The sequence below is a fragment of the Camelina sativa genome, chromosome 6, assembly GCF_000633955.1.
Source record: "Camelina sativa cultivar DH55 chromosome 6, Cs, whole genome shotgun sequence".
NCBI classification, from domain to species: Eukaryota; Viridiplantae; Streptophyta; class Magnoliopsida; order Brassicales; family Brassicaceae; genus Camelina; species Camelina sativa.
The window spans coordinates 14,820,008-14,844,220 of NC_025690.1; the positions used below are offsets into that span (position 1 = coordinate 14,820,008).

The 24,213-nt window shown below is 37.0% G+C and overlaps 6 protein-coding genes and 1 pseudogene across 9 annotated transcripts; 1 reads left to right on the plus strand and 6 right to left on the minus strand.

The window, feature by feature from the left end:
- Positions 255–1,409, minus strand: LOC104791421. Its single transcript, XM_010517306.2, has 2 exons — positions 1,055–1,409; positions 255–957 (listed from the first exon to the last, which is right to left on the minus strand). The coding sequence occupies exons 1-2, from the start codon at positions 1,298–1,300 to the stop codon at positions 433–435; spliced, it is 771 nt and encodes a 256-aa protein (XP_010515608.1). The 5' UTR covers positions 1,301–1,409; the 3' UTR covers positions 255–432.
- Positions 1,746–6,351, minus strand: LOC104791422 (annotated as a pseudogene).
- On the minus strand, positions 9,060–10,762 carry LOC104791423 (BAG family molecular chaperone regulator 4-like). The gene is made up of 4 exons (XM_010517307.2): positions 10,469–10,762; positions 10,034–10,296; positions 9,785–9,931; positions 9,060–9,396 (listed from the first exon to the last, which is right to left on the minus strand). The coding sequence occupies exons 1-4, from the start codon at positions 10,686–10,688 to the stop codon at positions 9,214–9,216; spliced, it is 813 nt and encodes a 270-aa protein (XP_010515609.1). The 5' UTR covers positions 10,689–10,762; the 3' UTR covers positions 9,060–9,213.
- Positions 11,798–13,017, minus strand: LOC104791424 (cytochrome c-type biogenesis protein CcmE-like). The gene has a single exon (XM_010517308.2). It carries the CDS (start codon positions 12,901–12,903, stop codon positions 12,100–12,102), a length of 804 nt encoding a protein of 267 aa, XP_010515610.1. The 5' UTR covers positions 12,904–13,017; the 3' UTR covers positions 11,798–12,099.
- On the minus strand, positions 13,735–16,610 carry LOC104791425 (ERBB-3 BINDING PROTEIN 1). Of its 3 annotated transcripts, XM_019226920.1 has the most exons (10): positions 16,387–16,610; positions 16,193–16,277; positions 15,908–16,057; positions 15,656–15,809; positions 15,061–15,276; positions 14,840–14,976; positions 14,723–14,754; positions 14,367–14,426; positions 14,105–14,281; positions 13,735–14,011 (listed from the first exon to the last, which is right to left on the minus strand). In XM_019226920.1, exons 1-10 carry the CDS (start codon positions 16,478–16,480, stop codon positions 13,935–13,937), a joined length of 1,182 nt encoding a protein of 393 aa, XP_019082465.1. In that variant the 5' UTR covers positions 16,481–16,610; the 3' UTR covers positions 13,735–13,934. The 3 variants fall into 3 exon arrangements, with proteins under 3 accessions (XP_019082465.1, XP_010515612.1, XP_010515611.1); XM_010517310.2 differs by lacking the exon at positions 14,723–14,754 and having other exon boundaries at positions 13,746–14,011; positions 14,367–14,458; positions 16,387–16,607; XM_010517309.2 differs by lacking the exons at positions 14,723–14,754; positions 14,840–14,976 and adding an exon at positions 14,544–14,680 and having other exon boundaries at positions 13,754–14,011; positions 14,367–14,458; positions 16,387–16,605.
- LOC104791426 (em-like protein GEA1) lies at positions 18,792–20,089 on the plus strand. The gene is made up of 2 exons (XM_010517311.2): positions 18,792–18,998; positions 19,174–20,089. The coding sequence occupies exons 1-2, from the start codon at positions 18,881–18,883 to the stop codon at positions 19,818–19,820; spliced, it is 765 nt and encodes a 254-aa protein (XP_010515613.1). The 5' UTR covers positions 18,792–18,880; the 3' UTR covers positions 19,821–20,089.
- Positions 20,393–23,563, minus strand: LOC104791427 (chlorophyll synthase, chloroplastic). Of its 2 annotated transcripts, none has more exons than XM_010517315.2 (14): positions 23,284–23,563; positions 23,135–23,179; positions 22,946–23,034; positions 22,597–22,684; positions 22,422–22,507; positions 22,231–22,317; positions 22,092–22,157; positions 21,933–22,016; positions 21,774–21,835; positions 21,622–21,697; positions 21,385–21,529; positions 20,911–20,987; positions 20,781–20,828; positions 20,393–20,690 (listed from the first exon to the last, which is right to left on the minus strand). In XM_010517315.2, the coding sequence occupies exons 1-14, from the start codon at positions 23,405–23,407 to the stop codon at positions 20,628–20,630; spliced, it is 1,140 nt and encodes a 379-aa protein (XP_010515617.1). In that variant the 5' UTR covers positions 23,408–23,563; the 3' UTR covers positions 20,393–20,627. The 2 variants fall into 2 exon arrangements, with proteins under 2 accessions (XP_010515617.1, XP_010515616.1); XM_010517314.2 differs by having other exon boundaries at positions 23,254–23,562.

Consider the following 24,213-nt stretch of genomic DNA (forward strand, 5'->3'; position numbering starts at 1 on the left):
AGTCTTTAATTCTTTTTCCTTTTAGTCTCATAGTACCAAATTAGTCTAACAATCTTGAGATAGTTGCACTTGCACATCCTACCAATCATTTTACTTCAATAAAACTACCCAAAACAAAGAATCATTAATCAATGGATCAAAATTGAAACGATCTGTAAATCTTTATGGCCTATTTTCAAGAAAGCATGAAATCTGGACAAGCAATGTTTTTTGGTAACAAAAAGCTTCAAAGATTAATTTGTGGATTTTATATAACAAAAGTAATACATACTTTAATTAAAGCTAGGTGCATCAATTTTGGCTAAAAAGCCTTATATGTTTGTGTACATGCTTATTTTTTTTTTTGTTTAAACCACCACATTTTACAAGAAACCAAAAAGGTGTGTCACAACAATATATAGTCTAATTAATAACAAGTACCTTAATTCCAAACTAGTTATCTTTTTCAATAAACTTGGGTTGCAAGTGGATTTGGGAAGAAGGAGAAAAAGCGTTTTTGACGCCACAGATTCTATGCTTAGTGCTCCAAGGAAGCAACACATGCAAGCCACCAGCCTTGGGCGAAAAACAAGACTGCCTCACCGTTGCACCACTCAAATAAGAGAGCTTCTTCTTCCTCCTCCTTTGGCTAGCCGCTGATGTCACGGCTGCTAAAGCCGCTGCATCCGGTAGAAACCTCTCTATTATGTAACTCGGAGACATTTCTTCGCTTCGCTCTGTGCTCTCCATTGTTAAGTATCCGTTTGAGTCGCCTCCTCCGCTGCTTCCATCATCCGATTCAGAACTATCTTTTGGGAGTTCGACCATGTCTATGGCTTGCGTGAGAGACAAGACATCGACCATGTCTTGGTTGTTTTGATGGTAATGTTCGTGATTGTCACGTTTCTTCATACGCAACAATCTAGCTGGTGTTAAACCCTCACTGGCGTCATCAAAGTCGTCGTTTTCACCATTAACCTGTGATGTAGATCGAAGTGATTAGTAATGAAAGGACTGAAAACCCTAAAACGGGAAAACAGAGGAAACGTTATGGTTTTAGAGAGAATGATAAAACCTTTAATCTTCCAGGAGGTAGTTTGAGACGTGGTGTTTCAGATTCAGGGTCATTTTTCAAATTAGACGAGTTCTTGGGCATCCCAGGAGCGGTCTCCCAGCAAAAAGGAACAGAAGCTTCAGGAAACTGACCAGGAAGCTTCTCTTGGGTGACATGTCGTTTGGTCGACAAGAATGGAGCATTGAAGTTCAACCTCCGGGATCGGTTCATATCCATCATCTCTTCAACCGTAAGAAACAAAATCATCTGAGAGGGAATAAAAGATGTTCCTTGTTTTGAGAATGAAGAAGGTAAGTAATTGTGAATTTGGGAGAGATGGATCTTTGTTGTCTTGACACTCTTTTTTAAAAAACTTTTGTTAGCTGAAAGTTGAAATTTAATGAGAAGTTGTTGAAACTTTGAAACTTTCTCGTGTGTGCAGAACCGATATTTGTGGCCTTTTTATTGGGTTCACAGGCGAGAAAGAAAAAACATTAAAGCTATCTCAGAGGTTGAGAAATAGATAAGCAGAAGAGCTTAGAAAAAGTTAGTCTTCCAATCATGTGGTTATAATATCGATCTTGAAACCAAACAAGAACTTTAAAATATCACAAAGCCAAAAGTATCTCTGCCCCAGCAGCTCAACACCAGAATCACCTGGATCAAATTAAGTGATAAACAGAGCAAGAATGTTTGAAATTTTCAGTGTTAATGTTGGTGAAACAAGTTGGAAATGTATGAATGAATAGTTTCTTTGTTTTCTTGTTTCAGGAGGATAAAAAACACATCCCCGGATGCTTTTGAGAATCAATACAAGAAACATGTAAAAAAGATCAAGAAGTTACAGATACAATTACATAATTCCAGTAAAAAAAAAGAAAAAAAAAAAGAAAGAAAGAAGCAATAATACATCTAGAAATAGGACAGAAGAAGAAGTCCAATTTCACCAGAGGTAAGTTCTTCTTCGTGGTTTCCCTTTCTTTTGGCAGCAAGAAACACTCTCTGCACTACTTATATAGTATCCTCACCCCTCTCCCCCAATAACCAAAATTATAGAGAAAAAAAATATATAGAAGTTTCTATTTACATGGCAATGCTTGCTTTTATCCCTGGTTCACTCAAACCGAGCCTTGTTTAATTTTGCTCAGTTTCCGTTTTGTTTTGCAGAAGGAAAATGAAACAGTGTAGAAGCATACCAGGAGGGAAGAAGAGAAGAGATTTGCCCACCAAAACCAAAACGATTGTTTTGTTTCTACTTTTGGTCGTTTGGTTCACGAGCTTTTTGGTAGAGCTCCACTGTATCTGCATGACCTGGATCAATACATAATGCTGCTTCACAATCTTTGATAGCAGCTGCTCCTTCTCCCATTGAATCATAGAATGCTGCTCGTAGATGTAACAGCTGGAGATCTGGTTTAAATGATATCGCCCTTGAAAGCTCGTCTATGGCTTCACTTTCTTTGTGGTCGTCCATAAGAACTGCAGCAATCAAGAGTTCATTATTAAGCAAAACGAAACTTAAAGAAAGCTTAATTACTTTGGTCTTATCAAAGCAAATTGAATACAATACTGATGAGAACTGAGGCGGTAAAACTACTTTTCTTAGTCACATTCACCAAACCAAAGAAACTGCATATCCATTCACTCTCAGTTCTGTTTCTAACTCCAGAGAGATGATGGAAACCTTAGTTGTTTCATGTGTTGGGTCATAAATTCTCATTTCTGTTTCCATCGCCACAAAAGCTAGGTTCTAAGTTTTCTAACATTTTTGTGCGTCAAATTATGTGGGTGAATCCCTCAGAAAGGATCAACCATTGTTGTCTTGTTTCAGGCATCCAATTATATACTACAACCGAATAAAATGAGGATAAACTAGAACTGGTTGAGCCATTACCTGCGGCTCTGTATCTGTAAGGATAGGTTCGGAGAGGGTCAAGTTGTGTTGCCAGGCTAAGGTCACTCTGTGCCATCTCGCGGTCACAATATTCAGAGCGCTTCTCATATGCTGACGCATTGTTCTGAGCCTTCTCTATTAGCTTTGTCATCTCATCATAAGCAGCTTTCCGTTGGTTTTTCAGGTGATAAACACGTGCGAGGCCTTGGTGAGCTCGTGTATGCTTGATGGTGAGCGCGTTTGTATAGCAATCAGCTGCAAGATCCAGCTTCTCACAATCCACATATACGCTCCCCAGGTTGTTTAAAGCCTGCAAGATACACCAAAGCAGAATTCATAAATTTACATCTCATTTGATTTAGTGGGATAACCTTTTGACCAAATGTACTCAAAACGGTTTTTAGGACAGTTGGTTCCTAAGATGCAACCACATTCCACAAATTATTCCAGACACCAAGTGCAAATAATTTAAACTGGGATCCTGAAACTATGGCTTTCTGTAGGATGATCCAACAAATAAACCCTCTAGAGAAAGAATTGACTTATTAGAAATCGAATTACATGATTGAAAACTGTTGAATTCTTTACTTACTTGTCCTTTACGGAGACCATCTGAGGGGCATTTAAGCGCTTCTTGAAGGAGTTGAATTACGTAATTTGAGGAATCTGGGTCAAGAGTAGAGTCTGCAAGGGCATAAGCTTTGAGGAAAAATGCTTCAAAAGATCTTTGTATGGAAATGGACTCCTCCGCTTTGGCCAGGGCTTCCTCACGGTGGCCTGTATCATACAGTATCCATCCTTCATACACAAGTCTCTCATGCTCCGACTTTGAATGGTTTCGAGCCAGCCTTAGACTACGCATTGCTGCCTTTTGACAATTTAGCCTGTCAGTATGCAACCAGGACTTGTTAAAATCAATTAAGAGTCTGACACAACAGGCACCATAAGAAAAACTTATTCATTGAGAAGTGCAAAGAGAGATTATACCGTAACAGAAGAAGAGACTGTCTAAACCGTAAAAGACTCTTCCCTGGATCATTTGCAAGCATATGATGAACAACCGCTAAAGATCCAATATCATCCACAGAAGACCAACGATCATAGAGCTGCATCCAGCAGTCAGCCTGGCTCCACTGCTGGGCTAGCGGACGGAGCAACTCCACCATATGATCACCATGGATTTTCCCGTTAAACATCATAAAATTTGGCTCCAATGTCAATAGCGCCCGGATATCTTTCAAAGCACCCTCATAATCCTCCATGCCTATAGAAATCCATGCCCTCATTTCCAGACAGTTAGGAGAGGCCTTGAATCCAAGAATCTTGTTCAGTTCTGCGATCGCAGCTCCAAACTGGTTCTCTTCAACCAATGCCACTGCCCTGAACTTGTAGGGAAATGTCAAAGTCGGGTCTAACTCGGTAGCTGTATCCAAATCAAGCAGCCTTTCTTTACCATTGCAATACAAGGACCTCTCCTGGTGCATCCACCCAGTAGCCGTGTGATCTGAAATCAGTGAGTTGATGATCTTATAAGCTGAGTATCTATGATCACGCTTGAACTTAGACCTAGCAACGCCCACGAGGGAGTAAAGATGACCAGCCTCAACGGCTACGTTAAACCATCTTTGAGCATCCTTATATTCTTTCCTTTCAAGCATCACCACCCCTAATTGATGGTAAGCAAGCTGTTTCTCCCAGTTTTCTACTGCGCATTCAACCAAACGTTCTAAGAGCATCACAGTTGTGTTAGATTTCATATCATCTTCCATCGCGATCTGGCTTAAGAAGAAGTACAATGAAAAAGAAGCGTGGCCAAGAGATGCCAGTCTTTCCCGTCCCTCGGCGCTGCAGAAGATCTTTATAACATTTGGATTATGCATAGAGCTTGGCAGTTCCCTCAGAAAAACCTGAAGACAAGCTGCCACCAGAAGGTATGCAGCCTCTTCTAAACCATACTCGATCAACAACATTGCCTCGTCCAGTGAATTAACAAGATGTGCCAAATGCAAATCGCAAGCGGATTTCAACTCATCGCAGCAGAACCGATTAGCCAGCCTAAGAAGCTCCAAGACAACATTAGGAGGGAAGTTATCTAACTTGTTGGTCCTGCTGAAACTCTNGAACCTCTTCATCACCAATACAGAAAGACATATCATAATCCACTTCATCAGAAGTAGAACATCCAGGAACATCATCATCATTCATCATCTCTGATCTAGAAGAACTAGAAGCTCCAGAGCAAACACATGGATCATAAACAGATTCCGGATCATACCCTGAAACAAGAGTGGCCTTTGGACATTCCAAATTCCTCCCACAACAATCCATAGAAGACGTTCCGATTAACTCATCCTCCCTCCTCTCGAACCGAAGCCACGAAGCTAACACGACTTTGGCGTGAACATCCACGGCGTGTTGCCTAGACGATCGGAGACTCCGCCGGAACAGTTTAGGATCAGATATCCCCCGGAAGATAGCGCATTGCTCTAAATACGCCCCAGATTTCTCGAACTGTGGACAAGCCTCGATCCTCCTATAAACTTCAGCCATCTTCTCAATCAAATCAACAAATTTCAAACAAGGATCGATCTGAGGCTCAAGCAGATCCGTCACAGGGAGTCCACAAGGGAGAAGAAACTCCGGGGAGACGACGGCGTTGGCTTGATTCGGAGGTGGATAAGTCCGGCTCGATTTGGATCGGACTGAATTAACACGAAGATGATCCGAAAGGTGTTGTAAAAGCTTATCCCCAACTCCACCTCCTCCGCTGCCGCCGCTACCTCCACCACCGCTATTACCAGGAGGAGGAGGCGGAGGAGGAGCGGAGGGATTAAGAGCATAAACTTGTGTACCTTTACAACCTTCTGCAAGCTTCAAACTTCGCATTGTTGTGAACAGATTATGCTGCATCTTCAATCAAACCAAAAAAAACCAAAGAAAAAATCACAAATTTATCCAAAGATCTGAATTTTGGTGTCAAAACAAAACAAAAAAAAAAAAAAGCTCAAAGATTTACAGAAAACTTCTCCGTCACCTTAAAAGAACAATTCAGAGGATTGGATCACGGAACCCAATCCAAGTCAAAACCCAATAATAAAAATCGTCTCTTTATCAAGAAGAATTAACAAAGTTTGTGTTTTTTGTTTGTCTTCCTCAACGAAGCTGCTTGTCTTCTTCTTCTTCCTCTTCTTCTTCTAGGAAATCGTGTTTTTGCAGTGTAAGTTTCATCGATCCGGTTCGTTTTTTTGTTTTTGTTTTGTTTTGGTTCCCACAATACTAATTTTACGAATCTTCCGGTAAAAATAGAGAGAGGTGGTAATTTAGAGAGGAAGAATCTTCCTCCGCTCGATCTCTCTCAATCTCTCTCTCTCTCTCTTTTTTTTCTTTTTCTTTTTATTAACCAATCTGTTTGAGAGAGAGGAGAGGTCATTCATGCGTTCTCTAATAATGCATACTTAAATTAAATTATTAAGTACATATATAAGTGTTAGTTGTTTGTGTGGTAGCTTTATTAAATTCAGGTTTTTTTTTGTTTTTTCTTTGTCATCTTGTTAGTTTTTTTTTCTGTGGAAAGTATATTTTGATTAGTTTATTTATTTACATTTAAAGCTTTATGAATATAAACTATTTTCCTACTCTTTAACGTTATCAAACTGCCATTTCTTTAATTTCTTAGTTTTTTCGCCGCAGTTTTTACAATCTCCAAAAAGGGTTGAATGAATTTTGAAATTAATATATTAATTTAATATTTTTCGAAAGTACTATAAGACCTTTAATTTACTTTGAGAGTTTTCACTACATACTTTAGGATGCTTGTATGTTACAATTGTTTTTGCCTTTTTCTCTCTATTTGTTTAGTCTAATTAAAATGTTTGATCTGACTTCGTTTGTGTTTCTTTTCCTTTTAACCATTTTCTCCGGCTATATTGTTTGAACTTTACATTTTTACTTTTGCCTTTAGCAAATCATTTGATGGTTGAATATGCTTCTTTTGTAACTTATAACATAAAATAACGTCTCTGGTTGATAGGATTTATTTAGCAATTAGAAGAGAAAAAGAATGAACATATGTATTAAAACAAATGTAAACTAAAGTAAAAAAAAAGTATCTCACTTAAAAATAAATGGAAAAATACTATAGAATTTTGCATCGATTAATAAAGTAGCTGGATTATTTTTCAGCTTAATTACTCTGCTTGGTGTTTTATTCTAGCTAAGTATATATATCAATCAAAACCCTAGATAAAAAATCTAGTGTTTCATATTAGTATCATACTGTCATTGTTGCGTTACTATTTGTGTTTAGATATAATAGTATGCATGTCATAAATAAATATATATATATATAGATTAATTATATTCATCAATGTTATTATATTTGAAATTAAAGAAAAATTTATCAAAGACTCCAAAGTAGGATTTGTAGAAGAATATATATATATATATATATATATATTCCATTATTTTTTTTGCATTGTTATTCTACAAAAATGCCAACTTTTTGTGTGTTCCAATTGTAATTGTAAAGGCTTCACATTAATAAAACACTTGTACTTTTTTTTTGTTAACTTGCAAGTAAGAAAAAAAAACATTCGTTAAATAATTTACTTCCATTGCGATTTTAATAGCCACTATCAATGTTTTTTAACATGTTTTTATAAATTGTTGGAGAAGTTTTTTCGTGAATGTGATAATTAATGAACAAATTCACTCAAACAACATATATGACAGTTTATTGTGCCAGAAACAAAAGAAAAAAAATCATCATAGATCTGTCAGAATCTTCTCATAAACAAAATTTTCTGCAGAGATTCGTCGTTATCATTTATATATTCATCATCTAAAAAGTCTCTTTCAAATGTTGAGGCTACCACATACCCGCGGGTGTGCGTGTCCATAATATACACAGTTACATTTTTGTTTTAGAGAAAAAAGAAACACCACAAATACATTCAATTCATTGCTCATACTTTCGTCCAAAGCCAATTATGTTACTGATGCAAAACGTAAGAAATTATCAATCAATATAGAATTCTATTATCAATAAAAAAATTAATAAAAAATTCAGACAGAACATAATAAATTGTCGAGGAAAAAATAAGTATTATATGTGCTGTTAGATAGCCGGCAAATGGCGTTTGCCACCCACATCAAGCGGCGAAGTCATGTCAACACGTTTTACGGTTAATTTCGTTTATATATATATATATATATATGGCTTAATTAAGGAAGTAATCGTAATTAAATCTGTGCTAAGAGCTATGATTAAGTCCGATATTGTCTGGGGGGTTGATTAGTTTATGTGATGGCACACGAATATTATATTCATAAATATAAATTCCATATAATTGAAGAATGAAACTTGTGGTCATGTGGGTGAGACAGCTAAGAATGTCTTTTTAGTTTTTTTGGGTAATAATAAGAAGGTTTTTTATTTATCCTAAAGCACGGATCGTACTATACTCTTTGTACATTACATTACCTATTATTACCCAACCCAAAAAATATATAATCACGTCACTTGTCTATTTGTGTAATGTCCCCCCACATCAATTCTCTCTTTTTGGTGAATTTGTTTGTATCACAACTTGTGAATCACAATTTTGAATGACATTATGGCAAAAGCTCCTAACTCTAGTAAAGCTTCAGGTTAGCAATGTTTCAACCTAATAAGTTATTTTAGCCATAAAAATATCTTTGATTTTTCTAGGAAATCTCATATATTATATGATTTCGAATCAAGATAGTAGTAAACTACGGTATCGTTTTATTTTTGTATTGAGTTTGGATGATCAACATCCATAACCCATTCCTATTCGTTTGACCAAACCCGATATTTTTTTTTTTAAACTAAATAATACGAATTGCATCATTACTCATCTGGTCCATCAAATATTTGATAAATAAAAACTACACAGATTGGGTAATCGATCGAACTGTAGCAGATCAGTTTGGTACATCAAATTCAAATCCACACATTACTCATTCAATCCATTTAGGTAATCCATCGAACTGTACCGGATCATCCATGTTTGTCATTCCTATATGAAAATGTGTAGATTACCCAAGTCATTGAAAATACTGCAGCAGTAAGCATGTAGCATTTTTTTATGGAAGTATGTATATCCATACTGATACTACCATATTTTATGTAGACATTAAAAGATAAAAACCGATATCTTTTTATGGTCAATTTCCAATATAACAATACCAAAAAGATAAAACAGTAACAATGATCAATTATTTTCCCTTTTATGGCAAAGTACGTAGTAACAATAATAAAATGTCAATCTTGAGTTACACTGGCAGAAGGAGAAGCTGGCGGAGGAGGGTTCAAGCTTCCCACCCCGTTTCCGTACGATTCCCACTCAGTGCTAACAGCTGCGGCTTTACTCTGATCAACAAACGGATTTGAACATCTTGCCTTCAGCTTGTCCACACTCTCCTGCAATATTTGCACCCTACGTACCTGCCAACACAGACCCAATCAATCTATATCTATGCTCAAATAAATGCCTCAATCTAGACTTATGAATAGAAGAATGACCTCAAGCAATTCAGCAAAGCACAACATAAACGTTCCAAACCTTAAGAAATCCAAACGTATCTTTACCACCATAGTGTCTACATGTACAATGAACAAAAACGATATATGGAATCCTAATGGATTCTTACCAAAGTCTCCAATAAGATCATTGCCACTCATCCCAATGCCACAAAAGTCTTGTAGTATCCCTAATATATTTCTGAACACTCATATATCCCTAATATCTTATACCTCTAGCAAGACTCTTTATCGGGTAAACATGTTTGTTATGTATACAGATGAAGAAAGTAACAAAGTAAAAAAAACGAACCTCTGCCTTACGCTGTAACCTAGCATCTCCTTCTGCATTGATGCCATCCAATTTAAGCAACTGCCTCATGAGAAGCTCTGCAGTCATATCAAACTCCTTTACTGCAACTTTAGTCCCTCCATTCACAGCAACTTCTAAAGCAACAACCTTAAAATTCCAAAACAAAAATTCGTCAAATCACAATCCTTAGCTCATTTCTTCTCTCCTATAGTAACAACCAAAAAAGACACAGCCATAAATTTCTCTCACCCTATCTGAAAGCTTATCGACCTCTTCTGTGACTGCGAGAATTGCAGCAATCGCCTTCTTCGTCTCTTCAGTTACCAGAGGAGGCTGTTCAACTTGTTGTTCCACTCTCTTGTTCTGATCCTCAACGAGGACAAGCTTAGAGGCATCCTTAACACCAGCAGCTTGCAATTGTTCAGCATCGTCTCTCTCAACTCCCCTGAACAAGATCTTGAGTTCAGTAGCTTCCAATCCAGTTTTCTGAACAATAGCTTTCTTCACATCCCCTGTTATATTATCCACATTCGAGCCTAAACATATCAATCTTTAACTATACATAACATAAACTAGATTTAGCAAGAAAATTTTCATAAACTCCTTAATATATATATATATATACACACACTAAGGAAAAATCTGAAACGGATCGGGAAAGGAGCTGAAGCGTTGTTTTGTTACCGAAAGTGGCGTGAGCAGAAACATGAAGATCGGGGTGGGAGGATGAGCCATGGGAAACGCAGATTCTGATGGTTTGAGAAAAAGCGGCGGAAGCAGAGTCGGGATCCTGGGGAGGAGGAGGAGGTTGGTCGGAAGGAGCAGCGTCGTCGTCTCTTCGTTGGACGAGCATACCACCAGGTCTCACCTCCCATTCCGATTCGTCCGTTGAGTTATGCATCATCGTCGTTTCGAAGAAAGGAATTAGTAAGGAGTATGAGAAATTGAGAATGAAATTAAAACCCTTCGGAGTTCGGAGCTAGAAAATTAGGGTTTTCTCAAGGGTATTTGTACGAAACAATGATGATTCACATCACATCACATCACCGCTCAAGCCATACAAATCCTACTCCTGGAACACGGCTTTTCATTTATTTTTTATTTTCCTTTTTTCCGTAATTAGAATTTCTAAAGACTTATTTTAGGTGTTAAGTGTGAACAAATTTTAGATTTTTTTGTTTGTTTGTACAGTATTCAGATATTTTCATAATAATTTGTGAAATGTAATATGGTTTATGGTTTTTTTGTTTTTAATAATCCAACCGACTGGCCCCTGAATGGAAACGAGCCAGTCCATGAGTTCTACACGTAACTCCCCTCTCATTTTGTCAGGGTTTGATCAGGCCGACATTTAGACATGGTAGCGACAAATATTGCGATGGTCTCGTTCCCTTCTTGATAGTCAGTTTTTTGATGACGCCCCAATCATATATCACCCACAAAAATATTTGTCATGCACTGAGAGAAACTGATGCATCGGTTGAACAGTTTATACAGCTTGACAGCTATACTAGTAGTTGACAATTTATGGTGATCAAGCACCAAGCCAAAGAAAAGTGTCAACACAGAGGTCAATCTAGTCATGATTCTAAGGCTACAAATTTTGAAGATGCATATTTCTAGTGGCAGTGAGGCAACAAAAACGACTCAAAAGTACAAACTTGAAATCGTCAGAGCCAGGAATTGCCTAGTTGGAACATAAGATGCATTAAAGGAATGTGTAATCTTCTTCGAAATTGTCGACAAGCTCGACCCATATTTATATAACAACGAAGTAAGATCTTAGAACAACCAAATCAGCAAACAGGAAACTCTGGAAGAAATGTGTTTTCAACTCTCTTGTCTATAGTACCTAGTCATGATAAAAATAAGGTCACACAAGCTACTACTTGGTGATACGTTTACAGTATTTGGCCAGGGACCTGGTCAAGCTGATGATAAGCTTCACCAAATCAATCTAGTCTGTGAGCAGAAACAAAACATCTGACAACACAAGGAACCAGGCAGCGAATATGGTCCTTCATCAAAGTGTTCTTTATTTGATCAATATAACAAGAAAATGAATTAGCTTAAGCTTTGCAGGATCATACAAAGCTATTGTATAGTGTATCACATTTCTGCTCCTAATTCTCGAATAGACACAAAACTCAAATCTCTGTTTTCCTGGAATAACAATTCCAAATCTTCCTACTCTTTTTCCGGAAACTATAATCAAATATAACATTATGCCTTGAACCAAAATACCCACCAAATGCTCCAACCTTGGGAAAAATTGTGATAAAACTCAAAAAGAATGAATGAAGTTTTATACCAATCTACGACGCCACTTCCGCAGTTTGTCCACTCGTCGTTGCCGCAGCTTGTTCAGTAGCCGTCGTCGTCGCAGCAGCTTCAATAATCTTCTTATTCTTCTCAATCGCCGCCGCAACCTCCTGTGGCATATACTTCTCGTCGTGCTTAGCCAAAACTTCCGTAGCCGAGAAGAAGCAATCGAGATTCCTAGCTTTCTTCGAAACAGCTTTAGTAGAAACCTCTTTCCTCACTTCATTAGTATACGGCTTAATGAATCCTTCAACCACAACTGAGTGACCTTCCCTAAACAGATCCGGCAAAGATCCTTTATACCTGACCAAAATATCTGTAATCAGATCGGTGATCACAAACTCCATCTCCTGAGACGCCGCAGGCTGCGCAACGCTGCCTTCTAGAACCAAACCGCCGAGTCTGAACTTATTCTTTGTTGGATTCTCTGCGAATTTCTCCATAGCGTCAGATGGAGTTAGGTAGAAGACGAGCTGATCCTGGAATTGGTTAAGGACGATGACTACGAATCCGGCGATGCAGCTGAAGGTTAACGCGTAGGTCCAAAGCCGGCGATTCTGCATCTGACGCGCTTTGGCTCCTATGTCGATTTTTTTAGGACGCGTTGGACCACGACGAGCGATGGAGAGAGATCGGAGGAAGGTTAAGGATGATAATCTCGATGGATCTGGTGAGGCGGTGGTCAATGAATAAAAAATCGGGGATTGTGATTCGAAAGATGATGATGAGATTTGAGGATTTTTTTGGATTGATCGGAGGATCTGAGAACTTCGACGGAACAATAATCTAGCCGCCATTTTTTCTGATTTTCTGCCGGAGATATTGAAACTTTCCCTCGAGAATTTTCTCGTGGAAATCAAAATTCCCGAGAAAGGTTTATGGGGTTTTCTTCTGGTAAATGGAGAAAGAAGAAGCCACAAGCCAAGCCGCCCCACTGATCTATGTGGACCACGTCAAGAACCTCTGACTCGTTTAGAGGGTTTTAGTTACAATATTTAACCACCCGGTTTAATCAATCAAATTCAAACCCAAGCAAGGCAAAAGCTGGTATTGTCTTTACTTCGATTTGTGTAAATTAACAGTTTTAGTTATTACTAATCTGATGAGAAAGAAGTTAAAAATAAAAAATTACATAGAACTGATGATACTATTCCCACGAACAGTTTGAATGGGAGATAATGGTTTGTTTGGTTACCATTTCTTTTTACTAGACATGGTAGAAACATTAGAATTCTTCACAATTCTCACTAGGCGCAATACCTAATAAGGCTAATAACATTCTCCTGCTTGACAAAGCCATTGGGATGATACTTGCTTAGGATTCTCGATTAGAATTTGTGTGTTACTCACTTTGAACAAGTTCCTGTTTTTTTTGACATAGTAGAAGAGGAAGCATTTATCCATGTTCAATTATCATATCTTTTACAGCTTCGGCAAAAACAAAAAATGTTAGAATCTAAGGGTGAAAATTTTGTATATACAAACGAGACCACCTCGCAAACTAGAGACATAAGATATTGTACATACGATCACAATTCGAGCCGGTATATGTAAAATTGCACTTGAGTTTAAGCTTTTGATATGATCGGTATGCTAACTAATTGGCTAACGGCTACCAGTAACTATGTTTTAAAAAAAACAGAGCAATAAAGATGATGAACATACTGAAAAGTTTTTGTGCATAAAAAAACACAAGGTTGATAAAGTAACTATTTTTTCTTGTTTTTTTCTTTCCAGAAGAGACTCTTTTGAAACCCAAACATACAAAGAAAGAGGTACCTCAAGTTCCAAAAATTCTTCAAAAGAAAACAAAGAGAAATCTTCCTACTCATTCTTGAGCATTACTAGTTGCATCCATTGGCTCAGCCTCTGTTGAAGACTCCCCTTTCTCTCCTGCCTTCTTGGCTGCAAAACACAAAAATGAATCCTTTTTCTCAACATGTTTTTGATCACATCATATTTGGTAAATGTTAGGAAACTAATTTCACAGTTTCTTACCTTTCTTCTTCTTTCCACCACCTTTCTTCTTCTTGATACCCAAGGCTAACCATCCTTTGATCTCAGGGTCCTCAATGGTTTTCGTAGGTTGAAGCTCCTGAAGTGTATGTGAAGTGATCCTATCAGATCCATTTGGCATCAGCAAAACTGTGAATTTGATCTGGGCAACAAAATCCCCTGTTGAAAAACCAAACATAATATGAGCCCCGCTGCCATGAGATTAAAACGTTTATAGATATAAGAAAACCTTAATTATACTTACCAGATTTCTCATAAAGGACAGGATATGGTTGCAAATGACCATGGTTCACACACTCCACAAGTCCAAGACGTGCCCTTTTCTCCTCCAGTGACCTGTATTGATCGTACTCTCATGCAACGTTAGTAGGTGCGATGAAATTTGGAATATATAAGTTGCGTAAGAAGGTACAAAAGACACCTTGCAGTGAATGGCATATGGGGGAAGTTCTGTTTAATTTCGCTGATTATGAATCTGGAGGCCTTCATCTTCAACTGATAGTTAACAGTCTCATCTTTCTTGTAAATAGTGGTTTGCTTCTCATCAATTAGTTTTGGCTGCAAGTTTGAAATATGTAAGAACAGTNACACACTCCACAAGTCCAAGACGTGCCCTTTTCTCCTCCAGTGACCTGTATTGATCGTACTCTCATGCAACGTTAGTAGGTGCGATGAAATTTGGAATATATAAGTTGCGTAAGAAGGTACAAAAGACACCTTGCAGTGAATGGCATATGGGGGAAGTTCTGTTTAATTTCGCTGATTATGAATCTGGAGGCCTTCATCTTCAACTGATAGTTAACAGTCTCATCTTTCTTGTAAATAGTGGTTTGCTTCTCATCAATAAGTTTTGGCTGCAAGTTTGAAATTTGTAAGAATTGGCAACAGATGAAGCTTCAACAATAGTCATCAAAATGAGATAAACAAAAGCAATTTACCTTGCCATCACCAGTGCTTGCCACAATGTCGATTGCATAGACTTCATTCTCTTCAAATTCCACTTCTTCAACAGTTGCTTCGGGACTGGCTACACTTAGGACAACCTTGTTTCCATCTATCACATGCTGTTTCATCTGGTGGGAAAGAACCCCTTCAACAATTTTGCAGTCATAAGCAGCGGCCACCTTCTGAATAGCTTCAGTTACATCAGTGTTCTGTCATGAGAAAAATAGAATATCAATGTCAGGATTGAACGATTAAACAGGAAATTACCAACAAATAGCAAGAAATTTAGTTACAAAAAAATCGGATAAGACCAAAGAGAGGGGCAATTAGACAAACGCCTAATAGTCAGTAAAATGAAGCATGATACTAAAATCCAGAGTAAGAAAATCCCATCAGAGTAACTATGAAAATCCCATCAGAGTAACTATGACAAAAAGCATCAGTTGGATAAAATCCATAGCCATCAATAGTTGTTCATCATCTGGGGTTTGCAAAAGCTTGACAATCATTCAGAAAACCATACATATTGCAAGCACTACTAGCAGCCTATAATTTCAACTCTCCATGTAAAAGTAGCACTATGGTTACCTTCTTTCCAGGACGTACGAGTCTCAAAGCAACTTCAGCTGCAGTATTTGCGGCACTAATGACATCAGCTTTACGTCCACTGACAGTCCCTTCTTGAAGCACATGTGTGTGGCCAACAAGAGCAATGAACCCATCAATATGGCAACCCATATCACTGCAATATACAAAAGGCCAAACAGTATCATAAATAACACAGGTGGAATCATACAGAAACCTCATCTAAATAGGGTGATACTTTAAAAGACAGCTTACATTTTGACCATATCACCTTCTTCCAACACAGTCTCATCACTGGCAAGCGGTGAGAAATGACCAACAGTGTTGTTCACAGAAATGCATGTAGGGAAAGCAACACCTCGCTCAATCTTCTTCTTAGCATTCTTGTACATGCTCCCTGTTTGCCTTTTATTCAAAAGAAATAACAACAAACACATAAACATCTAAAAGCAATCAAGAGGTCGAAATCCACATCAATAACATAAGACCAGAAACAAAGAAAAGTATCAAATTGAGTAACAGAGTAATAAAAATCCTTACTCTTTGATAAAGGCATCTCCTTTCTCACAGATATCAACGATCTTAGCTTTTGGTTTGCATTCAGCTAAAACGACCTGCAACGCCTCTGCAATACAAAACCCAGAAGCAATAAGTACTCGATTAAGCTACAACGTGAAAAAAAAAAACCTAAACGGAAATGGGAAGAAAAGGAGAAAGAGAGAGGGCATTATTACTGTTAACGATCTCAGCGGCGCCCTTGTACTTGGTGACGACTTCAGGAGAGGTAAGACTCAGCTCCTTCTCGTCTCTCTCATCGTCCGAACTCATCTCTGATAACTCTCGACGAATCGAATCAAAGGGGAATCAAAAATATTAGGGTTTAAGGAGGAGCGATTGGGGGAAAATGGTGGAGAAGCGTAAAATGCAAAGTGTTGGCTCAAATAAAGGTGCTAGGGTTTTCGCTTTGTGTACTCTCTCATCACAAACGGCGCCGTTTACTGAATAATCCTTCTCTTTGTTTATACGTTACTTCTTTTATTCCAACATGGGCCGAAACGGATCTGTTTCAGGTTCATCCAGCCCAACTAAGTTCTGTGGGGCTGCATCTATTAAAGAATTGTTTTTTTAATATACTGAAGTTACATGTTTTAAGGTATTTAATTTAGAGAAATACACCTTTTGTACATGTCTTTTTGTAAAAAAATATTCATTTTTGTTATTTTTTTACACAAATATAATATGCTAAATTAAATTTTTAATTCTTTTTTTAGTTTGGATTCTCTATTTTACATTTAAGGTATTGTTTTGAGGGGATATAGTTTAGTTTTTGGAGTTTAGGGTTTAGAAATATATCATTTTGTATATAGATGAGGGTATTGTTAAAAATAGACAATAAGACAAAGTATTTTTGAAAAAGAGTGTAAAAAAAAGATATTTTTTGCAAATGCCCATTTAATTTTGTGTGTTTTAGATTTAAATGTTTTGTATTATATTAAAATTTAATTATTAATATTCTTTTTAACTTTTGTGGAGTTTAGATATATATTATTATAGTTTGTAAAGTTTTTTTTTATAAAATTTTAATATATTTTTATATTTTTATTATAGTGACATCTACATTTCCCATCTATATGTGTAGTCACACCTTCAAAATACTTATTGAATAAATTATTTTTTTGTGTTTTTTAGATTCACCATTTGGTCAAGAATAATAAGTTTGAAATAAATACCAAAATCTGCTATTTTCACTTTATTTTTGGCGTTAAGAAAATATTGCATGGGTTAATGTCACTAAGGATAATCTCGTTTCCATGTATATAGATTAGACTTTCAACAATTTTACGGATTAAACATCATGAAAATACTTTGTGGCAGTGTTTAGATTAGGTTGATATAAAAATTTGAGATTCTTAAACCGTTTGTCTTTGATAGTATTACATTTAAATATATATATATACATGTAATAATTTTGAGATCGGAGATTTTACATGACCAAAAGAAAATGATATATCATATTTTGTGCAATACCTCACATATATTTTGTCATTATAATGCAAATAGCTATCTAATTTGTGTATTCTCATATACTTTTAGTTTATTTAGCTTGTATTATTTGGTAGAATCGCAATATTTTGTATGTTTATAAAGTAATTTCATTTAAAAAATTTACTAGTGTTAGTTTAAAGTGAATGAAAAATGGTAATATTATTTGGAACGGTTGTTATATAAACAGTCATATACATACTCTGGACAATATTCGATTTGTATGTACTGACAATCTAATACAATATATGAGGTAAATTTACTCACCTAATTTTAAGAGTTGATGATTCTACCCCCTCTTCCATATATGCCACTGCCATGCGTTTGGAGGAAACACAGAGTTTAGTAACCAATTGATCACCACTATTTACATCGATTATGACTTATATTTCTTAATAACTCTTTCTAGGTTTTCCAGATTAATAATGTGAATAAATATAAAATTATAAACTTTGAAACATCATTATATATGTTAAAGTCCAAAATATAAATAAAGAGAAAATAATTTTCTTTTTGTTTATGTTAATTTGAATATGATTCATTGATAATACACATATTTCAAATCAATAATAACGAATAAAAAAGAATTACTCAGAATACCATATTTCAGTTTTTTCTAAAAAATATCATATTTGAAGTTTTTTTTCTAAAAATAAAACACAAATACAAAAAAATTGAATTTTAAGTATGTAAAATTTATTTTTATTGGTTTGGGTTGATAAATTTAAATTTATGATATAATTTTTAGAGAGTATGCTTTATTGTTTAGGATTTAAGATTTAATTTTAGAAGAAAAAATTTAGTGATATTTTATGAGAAGTGCCCAAACTAAATTATAGTATCTGATATTTTTACTATGTAAACCTCATTAAACAAGATTTCTTAGGGAAAACATAAAATGGATTAAGGTTAACTGGAGTCGTGTCAAGCAGCTCGTTAATAACTGTTGCAAGTAGACTGAGTAAGCATCAACGTGTCATCTCCACATAGTGCAGTCTCTCTGATCCCGCCGCGTCTGCTCTTTCACGTGGCACTTCACTTTTTGTTTCCTTCGGCACCCAAGCGTTTCTATTTATAGGGAATCTATTACGTCGTCCGTATGTATGTCGGAACATAAAACTAAAGTAAGATCATTTTAAAATACTTATCTTACAAGTTACAACGTTCGGTTTTTTTCTTTTCAAAATGGCGTCAAAGCAACTTAGCCGAGAAGAGCTCGATGAGAAGGCAAAGCAAGGAGAGACCGTCGTCCAAGGTGGCACCGGCGGCAAAAGCCTCGAAGCTCAAGAGCATCTTGCTGAAGGTTTTGTCTTAAATTACAACTTTTCCACCCTTTTTCTTTACTTCTGTTCTTAGTACTGCTTAAATAAGGCTAGACCCATCAGATACGTTAATATATCGTAATAGAAGATTATCCTATTACATAAAAGTTTTGCCTAAAATATTTCATGTTATGTGTCTATTCCACTAATTTTTAGGAAGGAGCAAGGGAGGGCAGACCAGGAAGGAGCAGCTAGGACATGAAGGGTACCAGGAGATTGGCAGCAAAGGAGGAGAGGCGAGGAAGGAGCAGTTAGGTCACGAGGGTTACCAAGAAATGGGACATAAAGGAGGAGAGGCGAGGAAGGAGCAGTTAGGTCACGAGGGTTACCAAGAAATGGGACATAAAGGAGGAGAGGCGAGGAAGGAGCAGTTAGGTCACGAGGGTTACCAAGAAATGGGACATAAAGGAGGAGAGGCGAGGAAGGAGCAGTTAGGTCACGAGGGTTACCAAGAAATGGGACATAAAGGAGGAGAGGCGAGGAAGGAGCAGTTAGGTCACGAGGGTTACCAAGAAATGGGACATAAAGGAGGAGAGGCGAGGAAGGAGCAGTTAGGTCACGAGGGTTACCAAGAAATGGGACATAAAGGAGGAGAGGCGAGGAAGGAGAAGTTAGGTCACGAGGGTTACCAAGAAATGGGACATAAAGGAGGAGAGGCGAGGAAGGAGCAGTTAGGGCACGAGGGTTATAAGGAAATGGGGCGCAAAGGAGGACTCAGTACGATGGATAAATCTGGTGGAGAGCGTGCGGAGGAGGAAGGGATTGAGATCGACGATTCCAAGTTCACCAACAAGGGGAAGTAGCTTCGAGCGACCTACTAGTAGTGTCCGCTGCCAATAATCTGTAGTAGATAAGCTGAATAAGTAAACCTCTAGGGTTTGTGGATGGCAGCGAAGGTTTTAACTAGGGTTTGTTTTAATGTATTTCGTTTAGTGTTTTCTCATGTGTGTGGTTTAACTACGTACGGTTTGTACTAACGGCAGGATTGTACCGCTCGAATGTTTGACTTTTTGTTGGCGAGGGTGCAATCAAATGAAACGCGGTGACGCTTTGAAAGTGTTGTTTTGTTCTACTTTCAAGTTCTTTATTACAGCTCTACTATAGTATGTCTCATTGCAAGGGCCTCGAAATGTTAATACTGCACGTTGAGAAGCTTTAAGCAGATAAAGTGTTTAATGAACATGGAAGAACTTTCGAATTGTGTTACAAGTGTAGTCCTTTAGTCTTCCCGCAAGACTCGCAAGTGTAGGACCCCAGAACTTCTCGTAATGCCCCTCATTATTTCGAGGAGGGATGAGTAATAGCAACCACATGAAGTGTTAGACAAATTAAACTACACACCAATCGTAGAACACTAGAGGTCTAGAACTAGTAGTGAACAAGAAACAGGTCTAGAACTAGGAGTGAACAAGAAACAGAAAAGAGAGGGCGCATTTATGGTACATCGATTACATTTTAACGCGGTTCAGCTAAAGATACAACAAGAGTTGTTTCTACTGATGGCAGATAATTTTACAATATCTTAAAAACTAGTTGATGCCACCACTTTCCCACATTTGTGGTTCCAACGCCTCTGCTTTGGCCAAAACCCCCATCCATATACGTTTTTTTCAATGTTGCGATGCTAATGCCGTCACGAATATGCCGAGTACCAAGAATGGCTGTGCGCTTGCCTGTAATCAAGCAACTTCTGGTTAAAAAGACCAGTCAGAGATATAAGCAATCTGAGTTTTTATTCCCATGTGTACACTTTGATGACTTACCTGGTACTTGACGTCATATTTGACAGGGTCCTTGAGAAAGTATTTAAACTGCAGTTTGAGGAAGAGTCTAGCAATCAGAAGAGTGACAAGAATGTAATTAATTTTAATGTGACACTGTTAACGTCTTTACCTGGAACACAATCTGAGGAATGATCAAAGCTAGCAACGCCAATGCATAATAAGGTTTGCCAGATGCTAATAGGTATCCTGCAAACCAAATAGACATTCACTAGTGATGATCTCTACCCTTTATTTGGTACTATAAAACACAGCCAGTAGTAAAGGTAATGTGTCTCTCAGGGAAAAGTAGCTTGTAAGCCTCTATTGTACTACATTCGGAACAAACAAATCTAAGGAGGAATTTTCCCAAATACTTAAAAGACAGTAGGTGATGCAAATGAACATATAAGTTTGGTTAGTTCATGACGCTGTTGGACATACGCGTTTTAGAAGTATGGTATGAATATCTACCAAACACACAGATGAAACATAAACATAAATGCCTCTTCATTAGCTCATATCTCTAGAGTCTGTGACCCCATGAACAAAAAATAGAAGATATAGAAGCTAAGTCAAAACTGAAAAAACTGTTAATGCTACATACCGGCAACAGAGAGCTGAGTAACGTCTATAGCACCAACGCATATCCATTTTGCAGTTTCAGTGCCAAAAGCTACTGGGAGGGATTGAAGTCCTAATGCTCTGTCACCTTCAACACTTTTGAAGTCATTAACAATGGCTATTCCCAACTGCATTATTACAAAGGCACAACAACATGAAGCAAGAGCAGGTTATATCAGAAAACGTTAAAAAGCATCATAAAAGGATGTAAAAAGAGTACCCCAGCTATGCTGTACAAGAGTGTTAGAACAACGACGTCTGGTGTAAGAGTGCCAAACAATGCTTGGCCAGCCCACCTATCAAATCAAGTGAGAAAGAAACAATACAATGAGATGAGAACAACATCATATATTGATGCACGAGATATCTTACCATGGCAAACTGATATAGCTTGCTCCAAGAGCGAAATTTCCAACCCATCCGTTTTGTTTTAGCTGCAAAGAGTCAGTTCATATATGAATAAGTTCGAAACTCCAAAAGTTATCCTCTTCCATCTGGAAGAGAACACCGAATGACTTGTCACTGACTTACCTTAAGAGGTGGAGCAGAGTATATATAAGATAGCAATGATCCTCCCAAAGCAAGATAAAACACAGTGGGAGTGGTATGCCCTGCCTGAAAAAAGGAAGATTTAGTAAATCTGATGTGCTTTTTCAACTGTACAAGTTTATGGCAGAACCGCCAACTTACCCACACATCTAAAGTTCCAGCAATTCCAAGACCTCCCAATAATAGCACCCAGAATTGTGTAATAACCTGCATTGAAAGAATTGTAAATAAGAATCACAAAAGGTGATCAAAGCTCACACAATGGTCTCTATCTCAGTACCTCTTGCTCTGATATAGCTCCAGATGGAATTGGACGATATGGCTCATTAATCGCGTCAATATCTCGATCATACCAGTCATTGATTGTCTGAAAAATCGACGACACATCTAAGTTTATGCAGCACTAAGAAAATGCATTACCATAAGCACACAACTCTAGATTTTTTGTCTTGTCAAAAGTCAAAACCAGACCTGTGTATAGCCAGTAAGACAGGGACCAGACATCACCATACAAAGAATCGACTTAGCAACGTCCTCTGGGGTCCAGTGAAAGTTCCCTGCAGGAAGCAAAACGTGTGTTTGAGCAAACAAAAGAATTAGTCATGAAAGAGAAAAACTTGATGAACAGTGATGTGTGAACCCAAACCTGAAGCAGCAGCGCCACAGACGACTCCCCAAACCAATGGAGGCCAAGTGACTGGCTTTGTAAGCTGAAGTCGAATCTTCCATTTATTCTGACCACATAAACAGAAGTGAACAAATCAAATTCAACTCTTTTTTTAGCTAACAAACAACATTTCCACGGTAGCTAAACAACATTTTTCACATAATACATACAAAAGGTTATGGTAAGAGAGAGATTACTTTTAATAGAAAAAGACCTAAACAATGCAAAGTTTCACATCATTATGCACAAAATGATACTTTTATTCTCGATAACATTAATTTCAAAACCCAATATTAAAAAAAAGATCCAAGAAGAAGAAGAAAATTACAGTTTCTTGAGATGCTCCTTTGATACCAAGAAGCTGGTTAATGCTGGAACCACTACCGGCTGGTGCCTTGTCAGGCGTTTGAGATTTAACTGCCGTCGTAAAATTCAAATCCTCTCAAGTGTCAAATTCAGTTTTAAATACTTAACAGAGGAAAAAGATAATTCAAAGAATCCGAAAAAAAAATCAAACCTTTATCCGTATCAGTCTCCGCCGCACGCACAACAAATCTCCTCCCTACGAACAAAAAAACACAATCAGTAATCGAAGACATTGGCCAGCAGCATCCATGTAATGGAGTGTGAAAGTACCCGGTGATCCGAAGACTAACGTCGACGAACCAGAACGCCGACGAGTGAAGTCGACGGAATCGGGATTACGGAGAGAGAGAACTCCGACTTTGTCGACGGAGGTAACTCTGGATGAATGGATGGAGGAGACGGTGTTGAGAACCGAAGTAGTCATAGAAACGTCGGAAGAGAGAATCACCTATGGCCGGAGATTGAATGAGCTTTTTGGAGCTCTGTTCTGTTGCTGTTTTGGGAAACAAGTGGCTGTAAGCCACCGGCGATAAGTCTACCTCCAAAACCAGTTAGTGCACCACGTGGCACTATTCTGTTTGGCAGTCAGTTTCCCCAACTTTTGATATAGTGAAAAATATACATACTGTACTTATCATATGTTATTCGGGAAAATTCCAATAAAAAACCCAACTAATTTTTATTTGAACGTTTACCCAATAGTTTTTGGTTGAAATAAAAATTTCAGAAATATTAAATTAACGTCAAATAAAACTTTTATACAGTAAAATCTCTATAAATTAATAATGTTGAGACTATAAAAATTTATTAATTTATAGAAATTTTAATTTCTCGATAAATTAATAATTATTAATTTAGAGAGAGACTTTCCTAATTTGGTAAAAAAAAATTTAAATAAGATTTAATCTTTATAACTAATATTTTTATGAAATCAGTTACAAAGAAAATAACAATTATATCATGTTTTGAATACAACACTCAAAGATTTTTATATAGTAAAAATATTAAAAATGAACTCTAATAAAAATTGATTTGTATATATATATACATATATTTAGATAATTTTCTATAATTATTAATTTATATTTTTGATGGGACCATATATACAAAGGATTTTCGAAAAAATTATTATCTTATTATATTATCGAATTGTGTCCAAAATTACACTAGTCCTATCTTGGGACCAAAAATTTTTGTTAATTTTATAGAGATTATTAATTTACCGAGTAT

Excerpts from the sequence above, each read along its gene's own strand:
- LOC104791421 (XM_010517306.2), bottom strand. The coding sequence starts at position 1,300 with ATGATTTTGTTTCTTACGGTTGAAGAGATGATGGATATGAACCGATCC. Across the intron at positions 958-1,054 it reads TACCTCCTGGAAGATTAAAG|GTTAATGGTGAAAACGACGA; the intron begins GTTTTATCATTC and ends TCTACATCACAG.
- LOC104791423 (XM_010517307.2), bottom strand. The coding sequence starts at position 10,688 with ATGATGCATAACTCAACGGACGAATCGGAATGGGAGGTGAGACCTGGT. Across the intron at positions 10,297-10,468 it reads TTCTGCTCACGCCACTTTCG|GGGATGTGAAGAAAGCTATT; the intron begins GTAACAAAACAA and ends ATAATATAACAG. Across the intron at positions 9,397-9,784 it reads GGTTACAGCGTAAGGCAGAG|GTACGTAGGGTGCAAATATT; the intron begins GTTCGTTTTTTT and ends CTGTGTTGGCAG.
- LOC104791424 (XM_010517308.2), bottom strand. The coding sequence starts at position 12,903 with ATGGCGGCTAGATTATTGTTCCGTCGAAGTTCTCAGATCCTCCGATCA.
- LOC104791425 (XM_019226920.1), bottom strand. The coding sequence starts at position 16,480 with ATGAGTTCGGACGATGAGAGAGACGAGAAGGAGCTGAGTCTTACCTCT. Across the intron at positions 14,755-14,839 it reads CATATGCCATTCACTGCAAG|GTCACTGGAGGAGAAAAGGG; the intron begins GTGTCTTTTGTA and ends CGATCAATACAG. Across the intron at positions 14,012-14,104 it reads TGGTGGAAAGAAGAAGAAAG|CCAAGAAGGCAGGAGAGAAA; the intron begins GTAAGAAACTGT and ends TGTGTTTTGCAG.
- LOC104791426 (XM_010517311.2), top strand. The coding sequence starts at position 18,881 with ATGGCGTCAAAGCAACTTAGCCGAGAAGAGCTCGATGAGAAGGCAAAG. Across the intron at positions 18,999-19,173 it reads TCAAGAGCATCTTGCTGAAG|GAAGGAGCAAGGGAGGGCAG; the intron begins GTTTTGTCTTAA and ends ACTAATTTTTAG.
- LOC104791427 (XM_010517314.2), bottom strand. The coding sequence starts at position 23,407 with ATGACTACTTCGGTTCTCAACACCGTCTCCTCCATCCATTCATCCAGA. Across the intron at positions 21,836-21,932 it reads ACTCTGCTCCACCTCTTAAG|CTAAAACAAAACGGATGGGT; the intron begins GTAAGTCAGTGA and ends GACTCTTTGCAG. Across the intron at positions 20,691-20,780 it reads AATATGACGTCAAGTACCAG|GCAAGCGCACAGCCATTCTT; the intron begins GTAAGTCATCAA and ends GCTTGATTACAG.